The sequence below is a fragment of the Pholis gunnellus genome, assembly GCF_910591455.1.
Source record: "Pholis gunnellus genome assembly, chromosome: 1".
In the NCBI taxonomy this organism is placed as follows: Eukaryota; Metazoa; Chordata; class Actinopteri; order Perciformes; family Pholidae; genus Pholis; species Pholis gunnellus.
Window position 1 is genome coordinate 15,175,462 of NC_136528.1, and position 23,308 is coordinate 15,198,769.

The window sequence follows — 23,308 nt, forward strand, 5'->3', positions numbered from 1 at the left end:
ATATGGGTCTGCGATCAAATAATTTGGACTCAAGCGCGGTCCCGGTGAGGATGAATACATTAGTCGTAAGTGGAATGTAGCATCAGCAGGTTGACTTTATAATAATGACCGATTACATCTTCTAGTCTATAGCCTTTTCAAGACAAATTTAACAGGCCTTGAGGAGATTTCAGACCACTGTGTTCTGCTTCAGGAGTCCCAAGGCACAAATAAACAGCAATCCAAACAGTAATATACAAATATGCTCAAATACGCTTTCATTGTCTTGGCTGCCTTTGAGTTGGCTTTTTGGATCTGGTGTGCTGGATTAAAGAGCAAACAGAAGCTCTAATCTTGGATGAAAATGACCTCATTATTATGTTTTTACACTGTCTATTCCTCTCTGCCATACTAATGAACTCTGCCTACTGGTGCTTTTGTGTGATAAACACAACCATAGCTGTGCCCCTACAACCCGAGGTAGCTCTCCCAAGAATGTGGCTTTAGGAGCAGTGACACAACTAAGGTGTAATCTTTGAACTCTAAACACTATTTTATTTTAATCCAAAGTATGTGTTACCAACATACGCTTTTAAACGTCTTGATGAGAGTTGCTCTAGATGTTGCTGCTCAGAGTAATTTGTATTCTTTTTCATTAACACAATGAAGTCAGACTAAGAACATCAAGGGAAAAGTAACAGCAATAAAAAAATAACCTCTAGATTGCTGTTTCTTAATCTCTCCTTTTGTTTTCTTCTCCTAGACCTGGAGCCCGATGACAACACGTCCTTTTACATCCTAAATGTGGCCCAGCCCCAGTCTATGGTCACCAACCACCAGTCCATCGGCCTGCCTCGCCATGGCATGCAGTCCCACTCCCAAATCATCAGCAACTCCCAACGCCTTTACTCGCACAAACCAGGACCCGAGCCTCCGATCTATGGGGCGCAGGCCTCCAAGTATGGCGCCTCGCCTCTGCTGCCCTCTGCTCCCGTGGAGGCACCGAAGGCCTTTGAGTGCCCCAGTATCCAGATCACTTCCATCTCCCCCAGCTGCCAGCAGGAGATGGATGCCAATGAGGAGGATCTGAGGGCCAATGGTCCCGATGGGGACTACCACGGCGACAGGCCCCTGTCCAGAGACCACCTTTACTTGCCCCTGGACCACGCGTACCGGGACTCTTCGCTCAGCCCCAGTCCGTGCAGCAGCCTCTCCTCCAGGAGCTGGTTCTCTGACGCCTCCTCCTGTGAGTCCTTCTCGCACGTCTACGACGACGTTGACTCCGAGCTGAATGAAGCGGCTGCGCGCTTCACCCTGGGCTCCCCTCTCACCTCCCCGGTCTGCGTCTCCCCTCAAACCGGCGGCGGGGTTCTGGAGGAGCAGCCCCACTGGCAGCACCACCACCCCGCCTTTGTGCACCACTCTCCACACTCCGTCAGCCTGTCGCCCCGACAGTCCCCCTGTCACTCGCCACGCACCAGTGTCACCGACGAAAATTGGCTGAGCCCGCGGCCGCCTTCCAGGCCTTCCTCGCGTCCCACCTCGCCCTGCGGCAAGAGGCGCCACTCCAGCGCCGACATCTGCTACCCCGGCTCGCTGTCTCCCCATCACTCACCCACGCCCACACCGGGACCGTCACCCAGGGGCAGCGTGACAGAGGACACCTGGGTCGGCAGTCCTTCTGTGGGCATGTCACCCTTCCAGTGTTGCCCCTCCGAGGCAGACATCCCATCCAAGACGAGGAAGACCTCACAAGACAGAACGTCTATGCAAACGGGGAAAGGGGAGCTGGGGCTGGATGACCAAGGAAATATGTCTCCTAATCTAGACTCTCCTTCAGACGACGGCTTGCACAGCCTGAAGAAAGACGGGCCCGGGGAACAGTTTCTCTCGGTGCCCTCTCACTTCTCATGGAATAAACCCAAACCTGGTCATACACCCATATTCAGGTAAATTTGCTGATGTTGAGGAGAATTTTTGACTCTAATCTCATAGATGCAGTCACCTAATCTAGTTTAAGCAGAATATTCATGCAGATGTAGAGGAGTCAATGGAGAGGAAGTGACTGGAAAACCTTTGTATCTGTTCAAATGTCAGCAAGGACTTTCTCAACTTCTGTTGCAATCCATTTGTTCTTTTCTACTTCCTGTTTGTATTTGAGAAAGACTTGGCGACGGTAGTGACAGCAGTAGCAGTGTGGAATAGATTCTTGATGCATTACATCCTTAAATTTGAAAGCAATTTTAAGTTAAAGTCAAAAACAGGAGGTGGTGTGGTCATTTTCGTGAAATATTAATGCAATCACCGCTTGGCAAGACAGCAATTGTCGTCAATCTTAAAAGCAATTACTAGGACAAGGCTAAACAATGGACCTCAGTGGTAAATGTTTTTATAGAGTGATGTGAGGTGTCATAAAGATTGGAAAGCCTTTTTGATGTGGGAGAGAAGTGAACACATTGGAGGGCAGTAAAGGAGCATCAAATAGCACGTTAGATGAATAAAAGGCTTGTTGATGGATCAATGTTCAATAACAAGGGAACTTTGAGCTTTGTATCAGCAGTATACATCTGACTTAGAAACATTGTATAATAATACAAGTTTATTAGTGAGGGCACACTACCAACTCCTTCAAGCACACACACACACACACACACACACACACACACAAACAAACAACAAGGCACAATCTCCACATTAAAGAGTGATGGGTGCTATTAGAAACTTGTATTGGAGTTTTTTTAGGAGAGGAGTCTGCTGTCTGTTCTCCAATGTGTGCAGCAGATGAAGACATGGCCTTGTTTGTGTGCACTGGCCCCTAGCACTGTAAATCAGCACAGGGCACATATGGCAAGGGGTCCACGACACACACACACACACACACACACTTACACAAACACGTGCATAGACATAACAGAAATTCTTGCTCACATAGACCTAACACTCTCCAGACAGTAACAAGGTCAGCTTTATGATGAGTCACTCTTTGATATTTGCGTCCTTGCCCTTGTTAGTGACATTTCCTAAAGCCACGGCTAAGACAGCGACAGAATAACGTTACTGTAGAGTCGGGTGCATGTTGAGGTGTCTGTCTGCATGCGTATGTGTGAGTGGTGCTTTGAACAGATGACCCAGGTGGAATCGGTGGGATTGGGTGTGGTGAGGCGTTCAGACACTAAACTTCTGAGACTGTTCTCACTTCTTTCTCCCTGAGCTGTCTGCAATGAGATAGTAATGGTACGCTTATGAGTTGGCTGCCAAAAGCTTTATTTAAACAAAAGGCCAGCATTACCATCTGTCTAGCAAGTAACCATCTAACCACTGGTTTCACAAATTAGCTGTATTAGCTGTTTGGACCTTAAAGGCAGGAGAGACAGAAAGAAAAAACGTTTGACTTAACGGGAGTTCCTTTGGAACAAGAAATGCAGTTTTAGCAGCGGAGTTACTGACTGTAATATTGGTTTGAGGTTGTATTCTTACTGGTATACCATAAGGCAACCAGGAAGTAATTGTAATGGGCTTTGATTTAATAGATTAATATAAGCCTGCATTGCTATGCATGATATATTTATGGTTCGGTATCGAATGCATGATAATCTATTTACAAGGTGTCATTTGAATGACTTCATATGTGACCGGGCCTCACAATCATGCAACATGTGTAGACGCAAGATTCCCTAAATCATGGGACGGAAAGGATGCTGGTGGGACTGTGATCAGGCCGGGAGCCCCGACACCACGCCGTAGTCATTTGAGAAAGGTTACGCTCTGTGTGAGGACATAAGGCCGCCGCTTCTGCCCCGCTCCGTCACAAAGCTCACATTTCCTCTGTCCTCCCTCTACTCCTGTTACCGTGGCAGCCATGCAAACCCGCACTTCCTGGGCGGTTATGTCATGGCTCTCGGGAGGAAAACACGAGGGTTAGGATGCCTCCGTTACACCGTGTTAGATCTGAGATGGAGCCGCGGTCGGTAGGGAACAGACGATACATTCAGAATAGTTAACCATACGGTGGTTTTAAAGGAGATGATGATGTCGACAATCATGACAACTATTGGTGGTATATTGTGTAGATATAATCTCATGTGATTTGCTCAACCTGGCCAGTTAGTCTTTATGCAACAAGTTACAACCTGAAGTGGTTTTACCTGACATTTCCAAGTCGTTCGTGTGTCGCATCTGTAGAATGTAGCTCAGTTACATTTTCAACCACAAGGCTGCATTTAGCTGCTCAAAAGCCTCCACAAAATGTCAGACACATGCCCCTTTCATTCCAAAATGCAGTCTCTCCTTTTGGATCCGGTGCCAGTCTGTAAGGCGGTTTATGAAGTGAAATGGCTCCACTGGAAGCCTGACTCACATGCCTTTAATTCACTCTGATCAGATCGGCCTGCATGTAGCCAGCTCTTGACGGACGTTTGGAAAGGGAAGAATTAAGGGAGTCAGCAATGCTGGCTGAAACTTTACAATCTTTCCCCGAAGAATTATGTGTACTGTCAAAAGATCTAACATGCCGTTTAGACTCGTTTGCATGCTAGGAACCTGTATCGTCCTGGGTTGAGCCGCATAACAGCTTATGCCACCGTGTGACCGTGTGCACAAAGAACCTAAACTGAGGTAGAGATCAGTGTGTAGCTTCTCTACTCTTCTTTTTAGCCCATGAGACAGCACATACTCGCAGCTGCAGTCGATTCACTGACTCAGGCCTAACATACGCAGCCATTGAAATAGAGACACAAGTGCATGGATGCAGTTTGATTTATGATTGTGTGTACTGCTGTGCTGAAAGAAAACCATGTCACTTTGTAACCGCTACCAGACAGAACACCTGGACGACACACATACGGTCTAGCTCGTGCTGCCTCTTGTATCATGAATAATGAATCGTGTACACAGTAAAGATGCAATTCAAGTACCTCTTCAAGTTAAACTGTACTGTAGTATTTCAGTACAGATATTGTAGAGTAGAATAACAGAGGAGTAGATAAACCATTAATCTAAAGAAAACTTAACAAACATAAACCAAACTGTGCATGAAACATCTTTATGGAAATTTGTTTTGGTAAGATTTGAAAATACACTTTTGGACCAGATTACCGAGACGTGGCACTATGCTCCTAACCTAACAACAGATACAAAAACATTTGGAAAAGGTTACTGCTTGGTTGTTGTTAATGGTTGTTTGAGATAAACTCCTGCAATGCACTCAGATGGAGAGACCCAGTTTCTCTGTGGAGGCCATTGAGTGTTTTAATTGTGAGTGCAGCTGTTCAAATATGATTCTGACCTACACAGAGGCAGCACACAATACCAGCCCCTGTGATGCATTACGCATACAATATACACATGTACAGTATGCACACACACACACACACACACAGAGTAATTTACTCACTGTCTGACACACACTCTCATCCTACCACCCGTTCACTGACCCACACAGAACACTCACAAAGAAAAACCCCCTTAGAAGATGATTCAACCTTAAAGTCTTAACCTGACCTATAACAAGAGTTATGTTTAAGATCAGGACTAATGCATGTGGGCATTCCAGTGATTCACCGTCTGGTGGGGCTAAGACAACTGCCTGTCATACCCCTGATTTTACACCTATTATGCTTGTCTCACACCATGAAAGGGAAATGCTTCTTTTTCAGCTTTTGGAGGTTTTCAGACAGCATTAAGATCGTCTTCACCTATCACGTAGAAAGACAGGTTGTTTTGGAAAGAGAAGAGGTTGTCTTGCTTGACCCTACTCTGTGATGTCACATACATTACCGTACATACAGAACATTTTGAAATATGATAAATGTGAAGGAAAGCAGATTTTTTAGGGACTTTTTTTGTGCTTTAAATGAATCTTTTATACAACACTGTATGTCATAGTTATTTCATACCAAAGCTCTAATCTCCTCTTCCTCCTTGTGTGTGCGCGTGTGTGTGTGGTATTCCCTCATCAGGACCTCTTCACTGCCTCCACTCGATTGGCCACTACCGAGCCAGTTTGGCCAGTACGACCTGAAGATAGAGGTCCAGCCCAAAGCCCACCACCGAGCGCACTATGAGACGGAGGGCAGCCGAGGAGCCATCAAAGCAGCGTCTGGAGGCCACCCGATAGTCAAGGTAGGACCAATTACCCAAATGCTGACACGCTTGGCGGTGAGAAACATTCGTCCTGACATCTTACGCATTAAAAAATTACTAAAATCTGTTTTACAGAATATTAACTTTGGTTTTTGTGCTCCATTAAACAAAATACGACCACCGGTGCCTCTGCCATGCTGAGGTCAGGACTGACTTACTGTTTGTTTTGACATGATGCTGGCCATGCATTAGTTAAGGGTTGACCCTGTGCACTGAGAGCTTATCATTCAGCAACCTACCTGTCATCTAGCGATAGCTGCTACTAAGACTAATGCTCATTGGACTCTAGATATGTAATAGTTCGGCCTTATCACTGGTTGTTGTGATGTGCGTTACATTCAGGGTCTCGTCTTACAGATTTGCATGTGTGGACGGTCACATGGATCCTCTCCCACAGCAAGACTGTCAGTCAAGCTGCTGAGGCAGATAGACAAGCAGGCAGCTAAAGAGAGCTGCCAGTATAGCCGAGTCAGCTGCTTTGTAATTTGATAGCACCTGTGAGAGATGAGAGAGAGAGAGAGAGAGAGAGAGAGAGAGAGAGAGAGAGAGAGAGAGAGAGAGAGAGAGAGAGATTTCAGTCCCATTAATATTTCAAGACGACCGTGGCGAGCTTCCTTTGTGCGTATGATTTGGATATGGCCTTAGAGCCGGACCATGACCACATTGTGGAAGCCAACAATGGCTGACTTTAGACTGACAGTTCGGTCAGCTGTTCAATCCGCCCAATAGGATTGCCACATATCGAAAATGCAATACATTCTTACACGGTTTGGAAACACAGCCCAATCTGTGTATAATTATTATGATTAATGATTGCCTTGTTATTATTGGTTGTGGGGAACATGTGTTGTCATTGCTTGGGACTACAGATGGGGAGGTTTTGTCCTTTAGGCCAACTCAGTCAACAGCACAATATACACAAGATTATATAACCATTTTTAAAAACTGCAACATTCGAACAGCTGTGGACATTTCCTGAAAGAACCACGGAGCCCAAATGACTGCCATTTGTTGCTTTAGAAACAGCCTATGTCCTCATGCATTTAGTCATGCAGGCTCCCTCCAGGCCAATCATTAACCATCTCAACCTCAGTTAGACCAACACTCCATCCTGCCATATGTGACGATGCATAATTTAGGCGTCAAATGTTTTCAACCGAGCGTTTGCCACGCTTGCCCTCATTCATCATCCCCAGAGGGAGTTGTTTGTTGTCATAGCAGTGCATTAGGGGTTTTACTGTAGAGTGAAGACAGCAGACTCTGGTTTGTTTGCTCCAAACATTTTACTTTTTTTAAATGTATGTTTTATTTGATCAAGTTATTAGTTTACGTTGGGATAAATCTTGACCAAGATTATAATCTATCGCAACTCCGAAGGCAAAAGAGATGATAAGCCACAAGAGAAGAGAAGTTTACTTCTGCTCATGTGTTTGTTTTAGATGAGGTTCACAAATCACTTTGTTCTGTTAATAAATTGCCGTACAATGAATCCCACATAAAATGGTTTATAGACTTCGACTGCTTAGACTTGCACAGTATAGTTTCAAAAAGTGAAAGAAGTCACTCAGTGTTTCTTCTTTAGACGTTCTGTAGCAGAGTGCTGCCACTGCCAGTGCTGAAAGTGAAAATGTAATTTATTTCTGCTGAAACGCACTTTCATGAACCAACTGCAATAGTGTTGTCGCGGACAGAGCGGGAGAAGCACACAAACAGCTTTCGCTTGTCATGAGCGGCGGTTTGTGGAGCCCTGCGAGAGAAAATGTGAGGCTCAATGAGTTCTGTGTGGGAGGGAAGAGAGGGCAAGAGAGCTTTGTTACGTTTATTTTATATGATATTAAACAAAAGAAATCCGTACTCCATTCTGTATTCAGCTAATATACGTACCACTCCACTGTGAAGTGGCAGTTAATCGTTTTAATACCTCAATATTGATAAAATAATGTCCAAATTGTTAACCCAGAAATTACAACAGATTTCCTCTCTTATCTTTTACAGAAAACTTTATGCTCTAAAATAACTTTAGGATTCATTACCTGCTTTCAGGTCCTTTTATAGACTAGACAATGTAACAAGACGATACAAGTGGTACACACACACACACACACACACACACACACCCACCAGCTTGTTGTAGTATAACAATAAACATTATAAACTAGATCTATGTGATTCTGACTTGAGCTCTACAATAGGATCTCCTCAGTGGCTCATTTGCCTCTTATTTTCCGCGGCTACACTTCTTAACAGCTCCTACATCCTGTGTCTGGGGCCCAGAACCACAAGTTAGAAATCACTGACCCCAGAACGGCTCCTCAACTGAGCCATTAAATTCCACACAGACACGCTGAAGAATTCACATGACACTAAAAAAAACAATCAACACCAAATGAGCAGCCGGCTTGTGCTATGTGATAGTATCAGCACTTGTTCGGCAGGTCTAACAGTCAGTCTTTGTTTACTAAACACACACTCCTCTATTGCTGGTCTTTGGAGCCTTTTTGTGATGCGCTGTGCATAAAAACTACCACATCGAAAGGTCATTTCTTCACCCCTGTGATGTCATTATTGTTTTTACAGAAACACCAAAACCAACACACACATTGTGCTTTGGGTTATTGTTTGAGGATATCAGAATAACACCGTTTGACATGCTGGATAGAAGATCACAGCTATTGTTGACATTAAAGAAACACACAAAAACATGGAATATTATTGGAGGCAGCCACTGTCTTGACTCAGCATTTGTTGGACCTAAGGGGGTCAGACCTCTTGAAGCCGTTGATAAGCTCGCACATATCCTGTTTCCCAGGTGAGCTGTTGGTGTGAAGCGAGCGATTCCCTGGAGGCCTGTGTGACTGCAGCTGCACAGTTTGAACTCATAGATTGTGACACATTTGACTATATATCTGGTACAGCAGTCAATATCAATTTTGACGGACAGCATAACTCTAAGAAGGAGCTTCTCTTTGTTATGATGTTAAACACTGGTAGATAGTCAGATCAGCTGCCAATAGCACAGCAACTGCCGTTGTTATTATGACGTCTTCTCCATGTAGTGTAAATCCTAAATTCCTCTGGCCTTGTATTTTTCAGCGGGACGATCAGACAGAATCAGGGCCGTGTGTGTTGTTGTTGTGGATACATTTGAATTCATCCTCTGGCCCTTTTGAAGTATGCAAAGTAGGATTTCTTGGCACAGACATTTGTGTTTTGGTACAGTAGTCTACAAGTACACATTGAGTGCAGGTGGAGTCCTCAGTAACAGTTTGCATACAGTTGTGTGTGCATCTTTACATCACACAGGTGGTTAGAAAGATCGAGGGCACTTCTACGACATGTGTCCGGGTTTCCTCCTGTGCTGACTTCCCCTCCTGAAAGGGCTCTGGTAGCAGCAACGCTCAAAGTTTTGTGGAAGTTCACCTCCTGGACCGACGCATCAACTCTGTGCTGTTACTGTTGCATTGTTTGTCAAAGAAAGCAGCTTCTTGGTCCCCTTGCTTCTGCCTGAGGAGTATTCCTGGATTTGATTGATCTAAATAGTTCTCTGTTAAGGTAACCTGCGGTTGCAGTTTTGAGAGGTCTGTATACTCTACTTTGAAGTTCACACTAATCTCCTGTAGCAAGTGGAGTACTGGCTTCAAGTACCATCTCACAGTAACATAATCTGTACCCGGCAAGGCATCAACAAACTCTCGCAAACAAGCCCAGGCTTTGTTTACAAACTCAAGGATGTCTCTTTCCCGCCATGTAGGCTCCAATGCCTGCTTCTCCTGTGTTCGGCCAACTGCTGACTCTATTGCTCCATCCCCTTTAGGTGGGAGTCCCAACAGGTGTTCCTCTGATCAGATTGTGACTGTGACGCTACCGGCTGTTTGTGGCCACGTTTTAAAATCTGATTTCTGTACAAAGTTACTTTTCAGAATATTTCAGAAAAACTAAATAGCTGGGCTTTAAGCATAAAAAAAAAGGATTTACTTAAACTTTAAACTTTGAATTGACTCTTTCTGGGAGAAGGACGTATTCATGTTTCTTTGAGTGTCTGTTTGGGCCTCGACTACTAGCTCCAGTACAGCAGTGAGTTACTCATACCTCTCACCCAGTGGCTCTCATCCACATTTCTCAGAGAGAACGGTCTTGTGAATTCTTCAGCGTGTCTGTGTCGAATTTAATGGCTCAGTTGAGGAGCCGTTTTTGGGGTCAGTGATTTCTAACTTGCGGTTCTGGGCCCCAGACACAGGATGTAGGAGCTGTTAATAAGTGTAGCCGCAGAAAATAAGAGGCAAATGAGCCACTGAGGAGATCCTATTGTAGAGCTCAAGTCACATAGATCTAGTTTATAATGTTTATTGTTCTACTTGTATCATTTTGTGCCTTTGAATTCTACGTCACGGTAACTTGTACTAAGCTGAGTCTGCATAGTGTTGAGAGTTTTATCTGCTAATACCAATAAGTGAGACGTGAGGGTGTTGAGCAGCGGTTGGTCGGTGGTCTGAAGAGAGACGTGTGTCATAGCAGCCAGCTCCTCTTCTGTCTGTACGTACAGTAGCCAGACAAACGAAGGCCAGAACGCGTGACAGTGTTTACATTGAACTGTTTCGACAGACGTGATTAATAACTCGGGGTTCTGTGAGGAATGCTGTGTATTCCTATGCATTCTTTCCATAATTTGTTGCAATATTGATGGACCACCGGACCCTTTTTGAAGTAAAGTACATTGTTCCAGCCACGTCTGAGCCCGGCTGACGAGTTGTTTCAGCCGTTCCTCCGGGGCTAGCTGCAGACCATAATCGGTACACCTGTTGCTAGGAGACATATAAGTCCAAAGCCTCTCTGGCTTGCTAAGGTATCCTTGTGCGTATTTAAACAGCTTAATTGAGTGCTGCTGCACCCACACAAATATAAGGAGCCCCTCTGGTATTACCTGCTGCTGCACAGTGAGGCAGACACAACAGAAAAAAAGGCTGCTTACATGCAGAGCACAAACAAATGAATACGCACCAACATTGCACAGGGCTGTGCTTTTCTTTTTAACACAAGTTTTCAAAAAACAGACGGTTGGATTATAATATTATGTCCATCTCCACCTCTGTCTTATCTGCTTTTGTCCTCTTGTCTTGTGTCAGAGTGAAGCTTTTTGCCTCGACAGGTCTCTATCTCACTCCTGCTGACTCTCTCAGTAGACTGGCGGCCATAATGGGGGAGACACGCAGACAACAATGCAGATCCATGCAGGGTTTGCACTGTGAACTGGCTGCAGCTAGTGCTGCTTTGCCCTGGAGCTGTATTTCATATAAACATGTTGGAAGCTTGGCTCTCATTTGTTGTAATCAGGCTTAGCGCACAGTGAGGCGCACTGAGAGAGGGGAGGAGAGAGACAGAGGTGAGAGAGAGAGGGAGAGAGAGAGGGTGAGAGAGAGAGAGGGAGAGAGAGAGGGAGAGAGAGAGAGAGGGAGAGAGAGAGAGAGGGTGAGAGAGAGAGAGGGAGAGAGAGAGAGAGGGAGAGAGAGAGGGGAGAGAGAGAGAGAGAGAGAGAGCAAAAGAGAGAGAGAGAGCGAAAGAGAGAGATTGGAATAAGAGGAATTAAGTTTGGACCAGTCTAGCAAGGCCATATACAGCCCTCATTCAGTATACAGTAAACGCTCCTTTGTGTGTGTGTGTGTGTGCGCGAGCGCTTATGCGTGCACATGTATTGACCTTGTTTAAACAAACAGTCAACCGGCCCCCCTGGCTCTCTCTGCCCTCCCCAGTGTGCTGGGCAAACAGTGTGTGTGTGTGTGTGTGTGTGTCCATAGATCCCAGGTCGAGGTGCCACAGTGCTACAGAGGGAAACCACTGCCAGATAAAATGGGCCCACTGGTGACCTTGACCACCATTGCGCCTGTTTTTTCATCTGTTGCACACACATGCTCTCTCTCTCTCTCTGTCTCTCTCTCTCTCTCTCTCTCTCTCTCTCTCTCTCTCTCTCTCTCTCTCTGTCTCTCTTTCTGTCTCTCTCTCACTCACTCGCACACACACACACATTAAAAACCTAAAGTTAGTGTGCTTAAATCCACACATTCTATCACACTCCCCATCCAAAACGAGCTTCAGGGCTGTAGTTTACATCAATGTGATTGTACGTAGATGCTCGCTCATTACACACACACACACACACACACACACACACACACACACACACTCTTGCATACGCACAGAGGGTCTCGCCATGGCAACAGTGGAGCAACACAGGGAAACAACTTGGCAGAGTCAGGCGCTCGCTGTGAGAAAGTGTCGAGTTACGGCAGAGGGCTGCAGCTGAGGTAGGTGAGAGGAGAGGACAGGGACGGAGAGGAGAGAGGGACAAAGGGGAGAAGCAGTGGGAGGAGAGGAAAGAAGGAAGGAAGGAAGGTCAGGATAGGAAGGGTAGGAGAAGTAGTGAAGAGGAAAGGAGCAGGGAGCAGGTGATGTGCTCCCTCGTCTATTGACCCCATTATCAAAAGTCTTAAAGAGCCCAGATCAGCTCTCAATACCGCTGTCACTTTTCTACTTTATTTGTCAAGTCAAGTTAAAACACGTGTGTGTGTGTGTGTGTGTGTGCATGGTTGCCTGTTTATGTATGCAGTGATGAGCGATATCTCACCCCCCCCCCCCCCCCTTTTTTTTATTACTGGATCAGTGGAACAGATGAAGGCCAAAAATAGGTGGGGACTTTATTTAGCGGGAGCTGAGTATGTAACCGTATCCAGTGGTTTTTTTTTAAGGGACGGAGTTCACCCTAAATTTCGATCCACAGTCCGAAGCGGCAACCGTTAGTCAGTGACAGGCTTCAACGAGGCCCGGGGACATGTGACTGGCTTTAATGTCAGCGTGGTTTAATATAGGAACTGATCTCTTATCAGGCCTCAGTTACTTGCTGACTGACCAGCTGGGCTGAACTCTGGACCGGCAGAAAGGTGAGGAGTTAAAAGTGCAGAGACCACCCTCCTATGGTATTTCACACTCAAGCACAGATTTAGGGGGCGGCGGAGGGGGTGAGTCAGGAATGTGAAACGAGTCAAGGGTGTGTGTGTGTGTGCCGGGTGCATTTCACTGCCCGAGATGCCTCCTCCGCCAGGACCAATGTACTATCCATGTGTGTTTGTTTACATGTGCTGCCGTTTGCAGGTGGTGCTTCGCCCGTTTTCTGGACTGACGGTGCAAATAGGCCCCTGAAGTGTGCTCGGACTGCTGTTTGAGGAGCGTGTGGCATCATTTGTGACACTGTTTTGATCTAGTCTCAGGGGTGTAAAGTGTAGTGTTCAGCTAATAACATTGATTTGAAAAATTTGGGATGAATTGAGATCAATGAATGTCGTACTATGGTGTTGGAGAAACGGCTAGCAGCTTCCCACCTGCTGTGACGTGTTTCTTTTCCAGTTCAACTTCCACCCCTCATGCACCAGGACCATGTGTTGAGCCCTTGTTGCTAAAGTAAATGTTATTCTTTGAACCAGCCACGTGTTGTAAGGCTTACACGTGTTTAGTTATTGTTTTGTTACTTTTTACAGTTTACATTTGTAAGCTGCTCCATTTTTTCCCACTCCAATTATCTAAATGAATCAAATTCAACTGAAAGGAGGGAACACCAAACGGAAAACATTTGTGTTTTTAGTAACAGCTGTGACTGGATTAGACCGGCTGTGTGCTGTGTTTCTGTTTGGACTGTTGATTCACTGGGACTGCTAAAGTGAGCTCTTTCTTTCTGGCGCTCTAATCGGGTTTTCCTGGTTGATTATTTGGTTTGGAAAGAGCTCCTGGCCTGCTAAGTGTGTGTTTGTCAACACTCTGGCTCCGCACTAAAACCCCTCATGTGCAGAGAGTCGAGAGAAACGGAGAGAACACAGGAGGACACAGAAAGAGTCAGAGATGAAAGGAAAAAAAGGCCTGGTTTAGACTCGCCGCAGTGAAGTCGGTGCGAGGGGTACACACCAGAAAATGACGTCATCGCGCCTTAACATGTCCAACAATTTTAAAAAGATGGCCAATTTGTTTTTAAATGCTTTAGAAATCGGAGGTCTAACAAAAGATGAATTTGATTAAATATTTAGCTATACAGGATATTCCACCTTGGTTTCATTCTAATGCATTTAAAACTTGTATTTCTGTCTTTACAGGGCGTGTAAAAGTATAAGTAGTCCATGAATATGAGATGTATACGTTTACTTTAATTACAATGCATTCTTTTGTGTCGTCACTGCTTTTTCACAGTACATTTAAAGGTTTTTTTTCTTATTATTTTCAGTCCCAGTTTTTGTGTTCTAAGCTACACCCGTTAAGGCTTTTCCGTTTTTTACACCGGTACTTTCCTCTCTTACGGATACATTCCTCCAGACACTGTTAACTCATTTTATGCTGTCTGGAACACACATGGTGCTGTGAATAAACATGCCCTGATTTATTGACACACACACACACACACACACACACACACACACACACATACAGTCATGCACACATGCACACGCACACTCTGTGTGATAACTTCCACAGTGTGCAGACATGATCATAAAACAAGCAACACAAACCACAAGAGCGTTGATTCCTGTGACTCCTTGTTTCTTTGAATCCAGAATAATGAATAATGTTATTTACAGCCGTGGATCCATTCAGACTGGGCTCCATAATCCCCTGTTAGCTTGTTACTAGCAAGATTTGTACTTTCATGTGGCTCTTAAGATCTAATGTGGTTTTCAAAGATGAACCGATTACTGCTTGTTATAGGGGACTCATGCTGTTCCTTGGTGCAACTTCCTTAGGAAATACATTTCATGTGCCACATACAGCAGTTTTGACAAGTCGGGAATTATCTCACTATGCTGTAGCTGTCAGTTCAAGTTTAGAAGTTACATTTCAGAGACATACGCTGTTTACGTAGGTTTGTGTGAAGAGGAAGCGTCCTTCTTTGCTCATGATCTTTGGGGTTAGTGTCAGAGATTTCATTCTGCCTCCTCACAGCAACCTCTGCACCACAAGAACTAACAGCAGTGTACAAAGCGCACACACCCAAAAACATAGTGGATTACCGATCTGTTTAGTCATTCATTCTAATTCAGACATGTCTCCATCACTGAGCAGTTGAAATACATGGAGGATGTCCTGGAAGAGTATCAACACACCATGGCGAGGGAAGTTTTTGCATCAAAACAAAGCCTGGGGGTTGGAAATTAAGTTAAAAAAATAAAAACTCACCAGTTGGCACAGTAATTGATTTATAGGTACAGATAAACAAACCTTTCCCAATGTAATTACACATGATTATAAATGCCACTTCCTTATGAAAATATAACAATGCTTTCCACAGAGATTTGGTGAAGCAGAAGTTGGAGAGATGTTTTAAAACTCAACACTTTTAAAATGGAACATGTCCTCTATGTCCATAATCAATCAAAGTTATGTTAAGATAACCACTTAACTAACTTGGTGTTAAGTAGTAACAACAAAGTGTGAGTTTGTTTACTTGCCAGTCATTTTATTTTCAATGCAGCCTTCTCTTGGGAACCAATGTGTCTTTAATGAGCTCAGTAGCTCAACCCTCTTCAGATACAAGCTTTTTATTCAGCTCAACAGTGAAGCATTATTCACATTTAAGTGTCTGCCTCTGGAGGCTCGTCCTCTCACACAACCCGCTGTAAACACATAGCCTACTTCAGTTTTTTCCACGGCTCAGTTCAACATAGGTGCCCCATACCTTAACTGGGGGGGGGGGGGGGGGAGTAGCAAGTAAAGAGAGAAAGACCGTGAGATACGATCATGACCACAGGCTACCAGTAAATCCAATGACAGATGTTCCTGTGAACACCAATTCCACCATTGATTCCAGCACACCTGTTACCAAATGCTGGACATAAGTTTCATTTAATAATCCCGCTGCAAACCAGGAGAGTTTTAAAAACTGGCTTCCGAGAAAGTCAATATTTTGAAACCAAGCACACATTTATTCGGTAGTACTGGCTCACTGTTTTTCTCAGGTGCACATGTTTCCAGGGCCCGATTCTGACCAATTTAATCCTTTTTTTAATACATTTTAGCTGGTTTTGGAACGGCACATGACAAATCCCAAAGCTACACCCACTTTCTCACCCACCACAGTTTTTCGTACCAAACATTGACACAGCGGCGTGTGACGCAAACCTGCTGGGAGGAAAGGCTCAGCAGCCAGCTGTGGTGGGGCTGAGGCTTGCAGCAGCAATGAATGGCCTTGTTCTCTCCTGTTAAACTCAACGGGCTGCCCTCCATTTGGGCTGAAGGTGTGGGCTGCGAGGGCAATATGGAGGGAGCAGGGGGGAGGGCGAAAGAGAGGGGGCGGGGGGGGGGCGTCTGCCAACTACAACATTACAACAGTGGTGGGATTGTGTGGCCTGTGTTTTCTGTCCCTCTGAGGAGGAAAAGGTTCTGCTCTCCTTTCCACCGTCCTCTTGTCTCTGCCTGACATCTCACCTGTCTGAGGGGGAACCGGGGTGCCGGCACTCAGAGGCTAATGGAGAGAGCAGCTGCTCGTCCAGGTGTCCGCATGAACCGCTGGATTTCAAAAGACTGTTGACATTTTTACATCTTTGTGTTACTGACCTCACAGAATTCGTTGAAGATCGTGTGAATTATGCTTTTGTATAATTCGACATCCATTTGTTGTTAATTGATATGATGAATTAGTACACAAGCTCTTTCTTCTCATAATCTCTTAAAGCCGACTCAGGTCTCTTAGTTGGTTCCTAGTTAGTTTTTTTTTGCGGTAGCCACTGTAGATGAAGTATCTTCAACCTGAACTTTTATTTGGCCCCGGACCGGTTGACCAGAACAGGTTTGAAACTCTGGTGAGGTTTTTTTGGGGGGGTAACAGTGTCCTGCAAAGAATCCTGTTAAGGGAATCCGTGCAAAGGGGAAAAAAAGGATAAGTCTATTAGTTGAAAACATCAGTGGCGAACTGGTCGGAAGCCAAAGCGCCAGATGAATCTCCAGTGGTCCTGCCAGAAATATCACAACACCCTCAACCTGACATTTAGATTCCCTCCAAAAAAAGGGTGGCCTTCTGAAGGCAGTGGGAACGAAGAGAGTATTCCTTTGTTCACACCTCTCATCTGGACCCCGAGAACTCACATCTGTTTTTTTTTGTTTTTTTTCCATCTCTCTCTCTCTGTCGTGTCTCAGCTCATTGGCTACAGTGAGAAGCCCATCAACCTGCAGATGTTCATCGGAACAGCAGACGACCGTTACTTGAGGCCGCACGCCTTCTACCAGGTGCACCGGATCACCGGGAAAACCGTAGCCACAGCCAGCCAAGAAATTGTAGTCTCCAGCACCAAAGTTCTCGAAATTCCTCTCCTGCCTGAAAACAACATGTCAGCCGGGTAAGTTATGAGCTTACCACCATGAAGGAAGCCCTGGCCAATGAAAAATAACCACGTTTATGATCATAAAGGGTTGTTATATCCTCCAAAGGAGATTTAATAGATTTAAACAAACAGGAAAAGCTTACTGATGGAGCAGAGAAGCAACCTTTATTCAAATATTTAAGGTTACAAATCATCAAAATGATTATATTTCAGTAAGATCTGGTTTCATTTATCTCTTTATTGATAGGAAGGGATCCGGTAGGGATTTTCTCATTTATAGCTGTGATAAATCATATTCACAAGCATTTGCCCCTCATTGCCAATCCCCTGCTGGGCTTGTGGTTGGGTTTTTATCACTCCCAGGTCCTTCACTACTTATCCATGTCTTAGTGATTCCCCTCCCAGTGGTGCCGTATTGGGGGCCAACTATTTTTTCCCTCTACCTTGCAGTATCGACTGTGCTGGCATCCTCAAGCTGCGCAATTCGGACATCGAGCTGCGGAAGGGGGAGACGGATATAGGAAGGAAGAACACGCGGGTCCGCGTGGTGTTCAGAGTGCACATCCCTCAGCCCAACGGGAAGGTGCTGTCGCTGCAGGCGGCCTCTATTCCTGTGGAGTGCTGTGAGTGTCAAGTCTCGCACGCATGCAATCACATCAAAACACACCCACACACATATGCAAACCTTACCACACACTTCTTTACTAGCAAGCTTTCAGTCTGGCGATTTGATTTGTTGTTTTAATCTACCGTTTGCTCTCATTGAAAGTCACTTCAGATATTTTTTTGACAACTTTGTATCATAAAGTGTCTCCTGTTAACGTGTCTGCTTATATTATAGTACATCCGTAGTCCGGCCTAAAAAGATAGGCCGCCGTGTGAATGAACACAGCTCGGCAAATGATCATCCTCCTTTTCTCCTCAACCCCCGCTGCGTCTCTCCCAGCCCAGCGCTCGGCTCAAGAGCTGCCCCAGGTTGACAAAACCAGCCTGACCAGCTGTCTGGTCAGCGGGGGAGAAGAGATGGTCATCAGCGGCTCCAACTTCTTCCCAGAGTCCAAGGTCATCTTCCTGGAGAAAGGCCCTGGTAAGTGTTGTGTCTGCACCAACCACCTCTGCAGAAACAGCTTGGGCCAATTAAGTGTGTAAAAAAAAATCATGTTTCGTGTTTGTTTGACAGATCTTTTCACATGACACGTGACGTTGATGTGGTTCATTGGGACAGTCGTGTTCTTTAGTGGCAAAAAAAACAACAACAACTTTGGGTTGTTTCGGATTTACATGCACTTGAGGTTGGAATCAGAAATTTGTAGATCTTGCATATGTTGCCGAGATCTGCAGAAGGTTATGAAGTTTTTTATAGTCGTCATGGCGGATGCATGTCTGCAGGGATATAAAAAAGACATGTATCATTATCTTAGCCTCAACAAGTCTCCCTGTCCCACAGGGCATTTATTTAAATGCAGAACAGATTTATGTCTGCTAGTAATACTGTCTGTCAAGCAGGCTTTAGGCAGCAATAGGCACGTATTGTATAGTGAGGCAAAAATTAAAAAAAGTTCACATTTTCATATCATCATCCACACTTAGTTTACTAACTCAAACAATGTCATTAAGAACATGAACATGTTTTTGTTTGAATTAGTTTATGGGACAAAGAACGTAATAATTTACAGAAGGCAATGCTTTTTAATGTCATTGATATCCCAAAAAACAAAACCACAGACACAAAGACAGGCTAATATAAAATGAAATACACAAAACAGACTTCTTTTATATTAAATTGAGTATTTGTGACTTTAAAAGATGCTTATATCAGTAACAAGAGTTTTAAATAAACTCCCCGTGCTAGTCGTCGCTTGTCTTTCTCTGCCTTTTTTCTTTTGTACATCACTCCGTAATCAAAACACAGAGATTCCCAGAGATGGAAATTTTAAATGGGGAACATTGGTAGAGCCAGTCTCTGCCTGCCTGAGGTACCTTTGTGCTGTAGAGCAACAGAATCAAGTTCACACACGGCAGAACGTTGAGTGGAGTTGTTTTTGTGAGTGAGAGCCATTCTCTGGGACTCTGTAAGGGGGGAAAAAAACCAACGCAGAGGAATGTCTTCAGCTCTTTCATGTGAAGCATGGCATAGAAAAGTAGCAACGGGTGAAACAACTCACTGATGGTCTTTACAGCACAGCGGCAAGTGGAAAGCTTAGAGAGGTGCATCTTGGGTAGGGAGGAAAGCCGGGCCTCTGTGGGAGGAGTCAGCAGGAATATTACAGGAGAGGGGAAGAGGATGGGTTTGTGTAAATGATCCCCCTCATCAGGACTAATCCGCCTGCTTTAGTGCAATGAAGCACTGATTGGAGTAAGTACAGGAACGGAAGAAAAGAAAGAAAGAGAGGCAGTGACAGACATTTTTCCACCATCTCTCATAATTGAAAGACAACAGTGGATTCACAAAGGGACCGGAGAGACCGGCCGATTGTTGCTAGTACACAGAGATTATTGGATGGCGCTATAAATGACGTTACTATATACAGAAACAGAGGTCCTAGCGTTTGTTTGTGTGAGATCCTATTTTAAAGCACATCAATGTCAAACTGTAATGCTATAGTTTAGCTTTGCTGTCTCTTGGTGTGCATAGCATTGGTGTGACTTCTGTTATTTGTTACCTTAATGTAACCTTTACTTGGGTCTTCAGGATCAAGTGGATAATATTCTGAAAGCTTCCTAACTGAAAGGCCTTTAAACAAAATAAATACTGTTTGTCTCACAAGCATAGTCTCTACTTACAACCAGGATTAGGGTTTCACAGTTACTAGACTGCATCAAACATTCAAATGTATAATAGGTCCATAATTGGTATTTCAACTTTACAAGGATGATTGTTGATATAAAAGCAATAACACCGACTGCCCTGAATAGTGACTAACACAGCATGTGTACTCTGTACAAAGACGTCTCAACATAAACAGTAATCACCGTTCTTTTACCCTCTGATGGGGCGCGCAGGGCGTCTCGATGATCCGAGTCATTGTCTTATATGAGGTATGAGGTTCCTGTCGGCGCTTGTTGTCTGACGGAGCATGTGGGGCCCTTGCGCCTGCCTGTTGAATGTCAACACGCTGCTCTGCAATAATGCGCCGCTGTCAGCCGCAAAGACATTCAAGGTCCTTCTCCGTCATCTTCACAATAGAGTGTGTCGGTACGGTTAATGTGCCGGTGGATTACTACGACTAAGGATAATGTTCGGGTGAGATTAGCGCAAGTACATCACCTACTTAAAGCGACAGTAGAGTGTAGATTTTGGTAGAACGCTTAATAGCCTAAATGTTACACGGCTTACAGTTGAGTGCTTGTTGAACGTCCCTGACCTGACGGTGGTATTTGGGGGAATCCTTTGGCTTTTTAGGAAGAGGCCGTGCAGGTGCAGAGTATACTTGCACCGCGTGCACACCATGATACAGGCAACTGCAAATGAATTAAGACTCCACTGAGAGACTATACAGCACTAAGATGCTGAGATGATTTCTTCCAACCACACGGCAGTCCTGTCAGTGTTTTCACCCCGACGTCTTCCCTCCAAGCAGCTGCCCCTAAGATGTCTGGCCAAATAGTTTGATCCCTCATAGGAAAATTGGAAGGGATGTTTATAGCCAGAAACCTGGTAGTGTGTAGAGGCATTTTAAAATAAATACAATTATTCCACCGCTCTCTCCATAATTTTAACCAGGCAAGACAAACAGCAGGATATTTGGACATTTGATTACTATTTAATAGCTGCAAGGATTTTCTCCGTTCGGCTTCTAGTCCTTTAAAAAACGACATCATTTTGAACGTCTGAAGCTTTGTGTGGTTCTTGAGCCCTGTCTGTTTGAGAAAGCACTGCACACTGACATCATCTTTAGGAAAATAGGGAAAGAGAGCTACTCCAGATGAGGAAAGTTACTTTGAAAAATAGCACACTATAATTCAAAAGGGGTCTAAATTATGAAACCGTATTCATCAGTGATCCTGTGTGGCCTGTGTTCATAACTGCCTCTGTGTTAGTCATTCATTTCAATTTTGTGGTTTTATTGCCTATTTTAACGGCGCTTTTTGAAGTTGCTTGTATGAGTGATGACAGCAGGTTTTGTGTTTGTCCAAAAAACTGGCTAGTACATTATGTGAGGGTGTGATACAATGGTCCTGTATTCTGCTTCATCACTCTTCTGAGTCTTTTCTGATATCCTCGTCTGTCAAATGTGGCGCTTTTCTCATGATTTTAAGGTTTAATATTGAATGTAAAGAAACAGAGTTGAGAGTGACAGGAAGGATGAAAGTATTTCCTGAAGTATGACCAGTAAACATTTCAACTTGTAATGTTTCTGCCTGTTTATGACAGTAGGATTATCATTGACTTATGCATTTAGCTTTATTATTCTTTACCATTCCCCCTAGATGGACGACCACAATGGGAAGTTGAGGCAAAGATAATGCACGAGAAAACTCAAGGAGTAAGTTGTCAGTTATTCTACATCATTGTGTCTGTATTACAGGTATTTGCACCTTAATACACATGTCTGTTGTACATTTCTTTGTGCTAGTACTTGCATTTTATTGTATTGCAAATGGTGTTGTGTTTTGTTGGCAATAAGTGTATGTTAATAAGTTAAATGTGTCTTTGTAGTCGTGCATCGTGGTGGACGTCCCTCCCTACCACAGTAAGTCTGTGGGCTCAGCTGTGCAGGTGCAGTTCTATGTCTGCAATGGCAAGCGGAAAAGGAGCCAATCCCAGCGCTTCACTTACCTTTCAGGTGAGATGAGAGGGTGTCATGACTTTTAGAAATAATCTTTCACCATCAATGAGAGGCTTTCTGTGGCGGGTTGGATTGGTGGGGGGCGGGTTAGACTTACAATTGCTACATTACAAAAGGGTACAAAACAGGTAAGGCAAGGGAGCACAGTGTTGCTAATCGTACGCTGTTTTTAGGTGCTAGTGTTATGATCCTAAGTCACTTTCCTGCAACTCATTTTGACAGATATTTTACACAAAGAGATCCTCTTGAGCTTTACTTTGCATTCCTCTGGGTGAACTGCTTCCTGCCGTAGTTAATTCCCCAAGGGACAAGAGTTTGAGTGACAGCAGAGGCGTTTGCAACGCGTTCTTCATGTCGCACACTTCTCCACAGGGGTTTCACTAACCCCGTTTCTCTCTTTCTCTCTCCAGAGAAAGCATCGCTGTGGTTTAGAGGGGGCTCTTCCACTAACAATAACTCTAACACCTGCAAACTGTTTATTTTGTGAAGCCTACACCTTTTCTCTCTCACATGTTCTGTGCTTGCATGGGGTTTTATGATGCAAATCTTTTGCTATCCAAGAAACGTTTGCTATACATAGACCACGAGTTGTGGTTTGATATAATTATTTTAGCAGTAAGGAAACTTGGCGGTCGTGATATTTTGAAAGTTTCCTTAATGTTTTTCATTAAAGTCACATTCCTGCTATTTGATATTGTTTCTCTTGAAGCCAGTCGAACTGAAAAACGCCGTTGGCGGAATATAATGAAATGTGAGCATTTTGTGCGACATATCCAAACCCCTGAGTCTCACCACAACAGTGTGTGTGTTTATGTGTGTGTGTGTACGCACATAAGCGGCCTCGCCCCTCCACCCACCCAGCCGTTCTGTTTGCAAGCACGCCCACTCGGCACTGACAGTTCCTGTTTTCGACGTTGACAGATTGGGGCAGCCAATCAGCAGAGCAGAGTAACCCGGCTCTGTCAGTCAGGCTGGGTTGCTGACACCGCTAGTGTCACCACGGACACCGCCTGCTTTATTGTGGCAAACGAAAAAAAGTTTCACCGTGGG

The 23,308-nt window shown here is 44.5% G+C and overlaps 1 protein-coding gene across 2 annotated transcripts in view; it reads left to right on the plus strand.

Moving 5' to 3' along the window:
* nfatc3a (nuclear factor of activated T cells 3a) overlaps positions 1–23,308 on the plus strand; it is a 52,974-nt gene that overhangs the window by 15,431 nt on the left and 14,235 nt on the right. For both annotated transcript variants that reach the window (XM_079161605.1, XM_079161606.1), the window contains exons 2-8: positions 743–1,928; positions 5,937–6,099; positions 17,284–17,483; positions 17,919–18,091; positions 18,415–18,555; positions 21,900–21,955; positions 22,129–22,255. In XM_079161605.1, coding sequence (XP_079017731.1) covers positions 743–1,928; positions 5,937–6,099; positions 17,284–17,483; positions 17,919–18,091; positions 18,415–18,555; positions 21,900–21,955; positions 22,129–22,255 — 2,046 coding nt within the window. The remainder of the gene's footprint in view (positions 1–742; positions 1,929–5,936; positions 6,100–17,283; positions 17,484–17,918; positions 18,092–18,414; positions 18,556–21,899; positions 21,956–22,128; positions 22,256–23,308) is intronic.